Source organism: Homarus americanus, unplaced genomic scaffold (genome assembly GCF_018991925.1).
Source record: "Homarus americanus isolate GMGI-L3 unplaced genomic scaffold, GMGI_Hamer_2.0 scaffold52512, whole genome shotgun sequence".
Taxonomy (NCBI): Eukaryota; Metazoa; Arthropoda; class Malacostraca; order Decapoda; family Nephropidae; genus Homarus; species Homarus americanus.
In genome coordinates, this window is record NW_024735442.1 from 9,922,740 (window position 1) to 9,933,212 (window position 10,473).

The 10,473-nt window shown below is 47.4% G+C and overlaps 1 protein-coding gene across 1 annotated transcript; it reads right to left on the bottom strand.

The window, feature by feature from the left end:
• Window positions 1-232: 232 nt before the first annotated feature.
• On the bottom strand, window positions 233-9,844 carry LOC121870923 (SCAN domain-containing protein 3-like). The gene is made up of 2 exons (XM_042372895.1): window positions 9,350-9,844; window positions 233-292 (listed from the first exon to the last, which is right to left on the bottom strand). The coding sequence occupies exons 1-2, from the start codon at window positions 9,842-9,844 to the stop codon at window positions 233-235; spliced, it is 555 nt and encodes a 184-aa protein (XP_042228829.1).
• Window positions 9,845-10,473: the final 629 nt, after the last annotated feature.

Below are 10,473 nucleotides of genomic sequence, written 5' to 3' on the forward strand. Positions count from 1 at the left end.
GTATCTACCTTTATTCTTGTCTAATAGCTTGATACCAGAATTACAGAACCCATGTGCTCAAACCCTGGCCATGCTACCAAAGGTCAGTGGTTATAAAGTAACTGTAGGAAATGAAATAACTAGACAGAACTAATGGAGAAAATGAATGAAATAAGAAATTAAGAGATAAACAGGTTGAAGAGTTTAAAAGTTAACCACAATTTTATAGGTTTCACTTTCCTGATTCTCGTGTTTATAGGTTGCACAAATCCCTTTCTTTTTTCTCTAAACGCATTTCGTTCTTGAACCCATTCTGTGTTAGATTGGAATCTCATAGTATTGATAGTGAACCGTATGTTTCTATACATATTGTTCTTCCTCTAAGAGGACTGCTGGAGAAGAAAGTCAGGTTGTTTTTCAATGGCGTTTTTATCGCGTCCTGTTCGGTATCATATCGCAATTTATATGTGCATGTAGAGGATGCAGACCATCCTCAAGAGTTCACCTGTCAACATGGACTAGTTGGTAGGTGTGCAAATCAGATTCAGATTTCAGATTTGCCCCCCGAGGGGGCTAGTTTATTGGGCACCCCCTTACATCCTGTGCAAGTTGAAGCGCAGAAGCGTTTATAGCGCCCATCTGGGAAGTATGAAAAGTTCATACTTGCCTTTATGACTCGTACATTAAGGGCGTAAAAGCCTGAAGGGTCATAGGTTTTGTCAAGTTCCATAAAGTGAGAGAATGATGAGTGTGTGGGGGGAAAGTTCCCGGTACATTTCATCTGTTTATGGCAAAGAGTGGCAGGTCCCTAATAATGTCAAATGCCAGGCCTGTGACTAGGAGGAGGGATATCTGGTCTGGGGGTTATAGGGCAAGTGAGGATGTAGTGAGAGAGGGTGTGAGAGTCGGGTTGGCCACAAAGTTTACAAACAGTGCGGTGAGGCTCAGGGTTGCCAATGTACTCCCATAGGTACCTGTACCCAAGGCGCAGTCTCATGTATATAAGCTGTTGAGATCGAGTAAGGGATTGATACTCTTTGTAATGGCGGTTGTCGTCACCGGTTACAGCGTCATAGTGGCATAGTGTGATGCTACCCCGTTGTTTCAGGTGTGTCCAATTTTCGTTGAATGCCTCTCGTTGTGTGGCGTGTATGCGAGATTTGAGATGATTCAGGGAGAGGGCGAGAGTGGCTTCAATATCTTCTTCTTGTGTAGCTTCTTTGGCAAGCCGATCAACAGTGTCACAGGCAGTTATTCCTATATGTGACGGGATCCAAATAAACTTGACACGGATGTCATCAGTTTGTTCTAGTCCGGCAACGGCGGCTAGGGTGTGTTGGGCGGCAGAGGAGGAGGGGGAGGGTAATTTGAGCCTCGCTAGCGCAGAAGTGCTGTCACTGATTATAAGGAGGTTCCGGCGTTCAGTGGGAGCATAGGTCGCCCCCTCATGAATGCCCACGAGGATGGCTATGCTTTCAGCATCAGTGGAGGAGGCCCAGTCGTGGACCCTGATTTTCCTGCAGGCCTGGCGCTCAGGAATCCACGCAGCTGCCCCAGCGCTGCCCAGCGTGGTAACAGACCGATCACAGAAGACGAGGATAGGAGGGTGGGAGGTCTTTAGAGAGGAGGCGACATCATTAATCTGCTCAAGGCAGTTAAGTTTGAGCATATACCTCAGTTGGATGGATTTACGACCAGGGAAGGTGTGGACGACAACATCAACATACGGGAAAGTCCACGGCGGGAGAGGCGGATGAGTGTACTCGGGAGGGAGAGAGGTCGAGGGGGTGTAGAGGTGATAACGCAGGATGTCAGCAGCAGTGTGGACGGGCCAGAGTTGAGAGGGAGGGGGGAAAGTAATGGGGACAGGCCGGCGCAGGAGGGTGTTAAGATGTGAGTTCAGTGAGCGCGACAGGGGAGTCGGTTGCTCACTGCGAAGAAGTTTAACACCAAGGATGGCATTGAGAGCAGTAATTCGATCGCAGACGGGAAGCAGGATTAGTTCGCGCTGCATGACTTCTATTCTGGTGGTCATAGGGCAGCCTAGGATGAGTCTCATCGCTCTGTTTTGCATTTTCTCTGTGCTTTGTTTCTTGCGCTGGGAGGCAACTACAAGGACAGGAGAGGCATAATCTATGACAGCTCTGACGATGGTAATGTACATGAGACGTAGGACCCTGACAGAGGCTCCTTTGAGGCCGTGAGTGAGGGACTGGAGGGGCCTCGTTCGTTGGCGGCACTGGGAGATGACGTGGGCGGCGACAGCGGAGGTGGTGGCTCTGGTAGTGGCTCGCACAGGTAGACCAAGGTACCTGTAGGTGTGTACTTGATCGATGTCTTGTCCTTGCAGAGTCAGTGGTGTCTGACGCCGGAAGCGTGAGATGAACTTGGTTTTAGTGTGTGAGATGACCAGCCCGAGTGTTTGACAGGTCCGGGCGAACGTGGAGAGTATAGGTTGTTCATGTTGCGCTGTAGTAATTTGGAGGAGAATATCATCAGCGTAGCTTATGATGTGACCGTCTAGGGCGCGCTCAGCAAAGATGACGTTGAGACGGCAGATGGAGTTCATGAGAACATTGAAGAGTGTAGGGCTGAGTACACCTCCCTGAGGCGTGCCAAGATCAAGGTCCCTGATCTTAGAGTAGTGGCCCTGAAAACGGACACGGGCCTGTCGATGGGAGAAGTAGTCAGCAATCCACGTGAGGAGTTTGCCCTTCACATCCATGTGAGTGAGGCCCTCAAGGATCACTTCACTGTTGGCTTTATCAAAAGTACCCTTGAAGTCGACGAAGAGGGAGGTTTTGGCGGAGGTGTTTGCCATGTAGTGAGCGATGCAGTGAGCAGTACTCTTTCCGGGGCGAAAACCATAGAGGTCAGGGTGCAGATGGGCTTCAATTTTCCAGTGGAGGCGGTGGCGTATCATGCGCTCCATCATCTTTGAGAAGCAGGAGATGAGGGATATTGGACGATATTCATCTTGTCTGCCTGGTTTAGGGACTGGGATGGTGGTGGCAGTCTTCCATAAGTGAGGCAGTTGACCAGTATCAAAAGAGAGGTTAAATAGACAGAGGAGGGGGTTACCAGGGGTGGCAATAAGGGCATTTAACACATCATATGTGACGCCATCATCGCCTGGGGCGGTGGACCGACCTCGCTTAACAGCATTTAGTAGTTCACACTGTGTGAAAGGCACGTCAGTGTCTGCAAATAGGTCTTGGTACTCAAAGATGCGCTGTCGGCGTTGTGGTTGCAGTGCGAGGGTGAGGTCTCGTACAGCGGGTGGTAGCGCATCAATGGAGGCGGCCTCCTGCCACGTCTGGGAGAGCGCCTGAGCTCGGGCAGCTGGTCTGGGGTGGAGCGCGGGTCTCGCGTTGGTGCCCCGGGCACGGTTAATGGTGCGCCATATATCACCTATAGATGTACACTGGTCAATAGAAGAAGCAAAATCAAACCACTGCTTCTCTCGTGCGAGAGTGATGGCAGATTGGAGCTCTTTATTTGTGCGCATCAGGAAGCGTAGAGAGTCAGGGGAGCTGGGAGATTTCTTCCACTGGTCGACTGCTATTCGGTGCCATACTCGGATAGACTTAACATGAGGGTCACGGTTAACGTTCCACTGACTCCTGGGTTGGCGGTTAGGGCGGCGGTGTTTTGGGACAGGGCGGAGGAGGTCAGTGCATTGTTTGGACAGATCAAGGTAGAGTTGGTCTGCGGTGGTGACAGTGTAACCCTGAAACTATTCAGCAATGGTAGTGATGAAGGCAGGTATGTTGGCAGGGGGTAGGCTGAGCCTAGGGCCCTTGGGTGGAACGGGTATTCTCACATACTGGAGGGTAGTGTGGATAGGGAAATGGTCACTGTGGGGGGAGTGGAGGATGCGGGTGGAGTGTGGGCGGTGAGGGTCAGAGTAGAGAGCTATGTAGTCAAGTTTCCCTCCCCCGATGTGGGTGGGTGATGGAGGGCAGAGAAGACGTACAGGGTCATCAGTGGTTTGTAGGTAGGGGACCCAGGAGTTACCCCGGGAGTTTGAGTGGGGCCCCTGGGAGCCGAGACTAGGGTGACGGGCATTGAGGTCCCCCACAAGGAGGGTGGGGGTGGAGGTGATATGGTGTGGTAGGATAGGTACAGTACGGGTGGAGGGAGGCACATAGACATTGACAATATTGAGGGACATACCTTTTAGTGTGATTGTGATGGCATGTGCGTCGGTGGTGTCGTCATCAAGGGGGACGTCGAGAGGTTGGTAGGGGACATCCTTCTTGACGTAGATCCGTAGTCCACGTGCATGGCTTCGTGGTAGTCCGTCGATGCGGAGAACAGGAGTGGATGGGCTCTCAACACATGTGTAGCCACTGAGCACATAGGTACCAGCAGCACACCGCGTTTCTTGGAGGCACAGCACGTCGACGTCTTCAGTGTAGACGTAGGTTTTGAGGGCACCAAACTTGCTTTGCAAGCCGTTTATGTTCCAGGTGAGTACCTGCAGTCCTGTAGCGTTGCTATCCATTGTGGTGTATTAGACTGATTACCCCTGACGTGGACGGATGGGCCTTAGGTGCCGGCATGTCGGTGGAGTATGGGTAGCCGGGGGTGGAGTCCTCAGGTCCAATAGGTAGCCCTGGTGGAGACAGCACAGACACAGGAGCAGGCGAGGCTTGAGGTGGGTAGACAGGTTGAGGCACCACGTGACGTAAAGATGAGGCAGGGCTTGGCTCGGGGGCCCCAGTACACACAACCTGTGAGCAGGGGGGGCTCACAGGGGGACTACCAGCTTGTGTCAAACCAAAAGAGGGGAGTGACTGGGTGGCAGCAAAGGGCAGGAGTTGGCGGTGTAGGTCGGAGATGGCGGTACAGAGTGTAACCAAGAGTTTCTCAACATGACTGGTAAATTCTTGGAAGAGGGACATGATCTGTGTCATGTCACTGGAGACGGGTTGTGGGGGGGCACTGGTGGCGGCACAAGGCTTGACAGCGTCAGGGTAGAGACGGGGTTGTGGGGGGGCACTGGTGGCGGCACAAGGCTTGACAGCGTCAGGGTAGAGACGGGGTTGTGGGGGGGCACTGGTGGCGGCACAAGGCTTGACTGCGTCAGAGTAGCGACGGGGTTGTGGGGGGGAACTGGTGGGAACACGAGGCTTGATAGCGTCAGAGTAGAGACGGGGAGGAGGCTCAGTAGTGGTTGAGTTAGGGAATGGTAGGTGCTGTTGTGGTGCAGCCTGGTGAAGCCAGGCAGGGGCAGGTGACCCAGTAGACTGAGGGGGGCGTTGTGGTAGACGCAGCCCTTGGGGAGGCCTCTCCCCTGGGACAGAAGGGCGACTGGGGCACTGCCGTGAGTCAGCATTGTGCCGGCCGCCACAGTTACAGCACCTGGGCTCAACTACATAGCCCACACCACCCCTATTAAGGTGGTCTTTGATTTTCTGGGCACAGGCGGCGGAGTTGTGGTTACGTGAGCAGAAGCGACATCTAGGACGATCACGTCGGCAGCAGGCAGTGAAGGTGTGACCCCAATGAGAGCAGATAACACAAAATGCAGGCCCAGGATGATAGGGCTCTGCATAAAGTGGTGGAAGGATTGGATGGGCTTCCACAGTGGTTGGACATACCCTTCCCTTCCACTTGACAATAACAGCAGCTTGTGGAGTGTGTCCCCGGTAATGTCGACGTATACTGAGTATATTAGAATTAAAGTCACGTGCATCTTCGATGTCAGCGTATAGGGGGAATCGTTTCACTAGGATGTGGCAACATTCATCAGCGTCTGCTGGAGGGGCCACTAGGACAACCCCGTCAAAGCCAACAGTACTAAGGGTTTTATAGACTTCAGGAGTCTGACACTTGATAAAGTTCCGGTTCTTACCTTGTCGGAATTGAATGTTGGGACCATGCTGTCTGCAGTACTTCATCATCCAATTAAACCGATCCTCGACAAATTTTAATGAGTCCTTGGGAAAGTGGAGATTCAGCTTACTTGTTTGTTTGGCAGAGGGCATGGTGATAGGGTCCATGGCATTGCTGTTTCCACTGTGGCTAGTGTTTCCCATAGAAACATTACCGTCACTGTCATAATCACTGGGGTCTGACTGTTGAAGGGTGTTGGATTCAGTCAAGACCTGCTGTGTTTTATTCCCAGTTGAATTCTTTCTGCTTCCTTCTGTGTGTGTCGTCCTTTTCTTCCTATCATTCATGATCTCATCACTGTCGCTTCCTTCACTTTTCTTCGCCTCCTCTTCTTTTCTTTCTTACTAATCACTTCTTGAAAATTGTCTATCACTTCTATTGTTGTTGGCCGCGGATTGTCTGCTTCTGATTCACTACTTGAAAGCCTCAGGTCGTCTTCTAAGTTGTTCAGTAGGGCAATCTTTTCTTCTTTAGCCAAAGCCTTCATAGGTTTCTGCCCACCACTCTCCCCAGGCATTGTGCAATGCTTGTGTTCGGTCACAGGCGAGATGGAGAGGCAACGACGTCACTACCACGTCATTCAACGTCACGCTCTTCGCACTGCGCCTGCGCAGATACGAAAATAACCGACCAGAGGGTCCAGGCAGGAAGTCCAGATATTTTATCTATAATATTGCCTAAGTCCAGCAACTATAAATTTCACAAGCGACACTGTGCTTATAACTGGGCTCCACTTTAGTTCTCTAAACAGACTGAAGGTAGTCGTCTCACTGGGTGTGCAAATGTTTAAAATGCGGCAGAGAACTGCTGGTTAGGAAGTTAGGTATGGTGAGGTAGATTTCATTGGTTAGCTTGGTTAAGCCAGATTCTGTTAGGTTTTGTGCATTGTCATATCGTTTTTATTACTCACTATCATCCAAAAAACATCTGTGGAAAAAATGAACGTAATCGAACACCTACTTCTGGTGTTAGCCGTCGCCTCCACCATTATCATTTGTTTGGTCACATTTTGTTTTTACCAATTTACGGGTCTATTGTTATTAATTAGTTACTTCCATCCCATCCAACATGAAGACCACGATGACAACAAACTTTTAACGGTTTCTTCACGTCTACCCTTTGCAGTGGAAACCAGCAACACTCAAAACCGAGTGACAGGCGCACCCGCCACTCTATCTGGGAATCACCCTCAGCAGTACCGGTCATCCTAATTCTGTTGGTTGTAGCACTTGTGAGTACGTTACCCCCCCTCACTATTATAATTTTCATAGATCTTCCTTTTTTCACACCTCAGTGACCCTGAGTTTTTACTGTTTCTTAATCAGTATCAATGTTCCCACAATGATAATGCTAGTGTCATTCCCTTAGATGTGGTAGATCGTATGTGTTACACCCCATTTACCCGTGGTGACACAATACTTCCTCATATCGATCCTGATGTCTTTCTACAAAACTCACTGGGTTACACCAACCCCAACTGTAACTATTGCTTTCTTGACTCTCCCGAGTTTAGTTCTAGTCTTCTACTACCTCATTCCTTCTGCTTGATTAGCCATAACATCAGCAGTATTTCCCTTCATCTAGATACCTTTTTAGATCAGTGTTTATCTTCTATTGCCCACAAATTTGATGTACTTGGTTTCTGTTAGACCAAACTCACTAACGATATTGAATATTTTCATAACATTCCTAATTATTATAGACACTGCGTCAACACGTCACGACACAGTGGTGGTGTCGCCATATATGTTGATATCAAGTATACCACTTCTGTAAGATATGATTTAAAGGATCAGGAGGAGTACATGGAGAGTGTTTTCATTGAATTTTATAACGACACACGAAATATCCTAGTAGGAGTAATCTACAGAAGACCCCATACTAATGTAAGGAATTTTCTTGATAAATTTATGGAGCTTATCCTATTATAAGTTCAGAGAGGAAACGTTGCTACATTACAGGAGATTTCAACCTCGATCTATTAAAATCAGAAACCGACACCTCAGTATCAGACTTTCTTGCTACCTGTCATTCTAAACTCTTCTTCAACACTATAACCAAACCCACTAGAGCAGTGGTTCTTAACCTTTTTACTACCACGCCCCCTCTAGGAATTGGTCCTTCCCTCCACGCCCCCCTTGCATCTATGAATAAAATTCCCTCCCAGATTTTAAAGAAAAATTAAAATTATTGTGTTTTTAGTCTTGTTATTGAGTATAAATTAGTGAGATACTTGACACTGCTTCTTAGCCACTAGATCTTGAATGCGTGGTTGAATGCCAGAGAGTGCACAACGTAAATCCCCTTCAACGTTCAGCCTGTTTCTGAAATTGGTCTTGACAGCAACGAGCTTGGAAAATGCAGCTTCACAAAGATACGTGGATCCGAACATAGTTAGAATCCGAAGAGCCTGATGTGAGATCAGAGGGTAAACAGGAAGGTACTTGACCCAGAACGTCTCAAGATCCAGTTCTTTGAAGTCTTCCTTAGCTGTGGAGTTGAACTTCAACTCAAGAAACTCCTCTTGCATTTCATCCGAAGTATCAGCTACTTTACATTGAAATGGGTTCCTGATGAATTTCCAGGCTTCACGCTTCTCATCTATCTCTGGGAAGTATCTGATGAATTCTGTTTTCAAGTCAGTTAGATGAGTGATTATTTGTTTCTTTAACTCAGAATCAAAGTTACCGTGAATGAGAGCAGAATCCAAGTTACTAAAACTGGTGGTATTTCCCTGCTGAATTCGACACTTCCAGAGATCGAGTTTGGCCATGAAGGTTCGAATGGTGTCGTGGTGCCTGATGATGTTGATGTTTTTCCCTTGTGGTTTAAGGATGAGAGCATTCAACGCTTCGAAGATGTCCACCAGGTAAGCTAGAGATAACTGAAAGCCTTAACTTGTCATGGAGATCTGCCTTCTGCTTCGAATCAAGAAATATTACTACTTCTTCTCGTAGTTCATAAAGCCGTCCAAGCATGTTCCCCTTTGATAGCCATCGTACGTTCGTGTGAAAAAGTAAGGTTTCATGTTCAGATTCCATATCCTTACACAGCAGTTTGAAGAGACGACTGTTTAAGGCTCCAGCTTTGATAAAGTTGACTACCTTGATAGCCACGTTCAGGACATCCTTCTTTTCAGCAGATAAAGTTCTGGATACTAAGGATTCACGATGAAGTATGCAGTGTGTACCTACAACAGACGGATTTTTTCTTTCACCATTGTAATGAATCCAGACTGCAGACGAAGCATGGCTGGAGCTCCATCAGTGCACACCCCTACCAGCGAGTCCCACGAAAGTTGGTTTTCCTGAAAGAAGTTTGATACATCATGAAAAATAGCTGCTGCTGCTGTACAACTTTCCATGGGGTGACAGAACAGCATTTCCTCTTTTACACTGTTGCCTGACACGAAACGAGCATACATCAGTAGCTGAGAACACTGGATGGCAAAAACAGGAGAATCTCTTACTTGGACGAGAATTTGATCTTTGGTGTCTTGAGACAATTCATCGATGCTTTCCTTGACTGTATCATTTGATAGTGAAATTTGGGAAAGCTTGTTTGCACTCTTTTTCCCCAGAACGAGTTCTGCTGCTGCTGCACGGAGTATGCTTGGTTTTATGAGAAACTCTCCGATGCTATGGCTCTTCTTGCTCTTTGCAATCAACATGGCGATCTCATAAGAAGCCTCAACAACCTTTGAAGTTTGTTGCCGAAATGCCAAACTGCCGTCCAACTTAACTTGCTTCAAGGAGTGTCTTTTTGTTTCAGAGAATGCCTTGGGCTTGTCAGCTAGAGCAGGATGTGTTGTCCTTAAGTGGCGTTCCAAGCGTGAGGGCCGCATTCCATCATTGCTCAGAGTCTTGTAACATATCACACACTGGAGGACCTCTGTGTCACCCTTTTGGAGAGACACGAATCCAAATCGAATATATTCAAGATACTTCCGCTTCTTTGCACTCATTGCGAATTATTTGATGTGCAGTGGACAACACAAATCTGTGAACAAAACACAAGGCAAGTGTAAGGTAAGATAAACCTCACCACGTGCTCATGAACACCACAACATCATGATAATCACAACCACATGATCAATAACAAACATATGATCGTAAAGTTCGTAAACACTACAAGTGACTACAATCATACATGATCATAAACACCACCATATCATTAACAAACATCACATGATCATAAACACCACATGATTATTAACAAACATCAATGATCACAACATGATCATAAGCACCACTACATGAGCATAAACACCACCACATAATTATTAAGTAAATATGAACACCACAACATTATAGTAAACACATCATGATCATAAACACATGATTATTAAGAAACAAATCAATGTCATCATAAATACAACTTTACCATAACCACCTGTTACCACCACATGATTTTAAGCACCACCAACTTCTGATAAAATACAAAAGGAATTCAAAACTTGCGAATAACAAACAGAGCAACACATGTGTGTTCACAATTCACCAATAAAGTTATGGCTGCTTACTATTTTTAGGTAAATATAACAACTGGGATAAAATATACCTCAACAGCTTTAACTGAATAAATGTGAGAGGA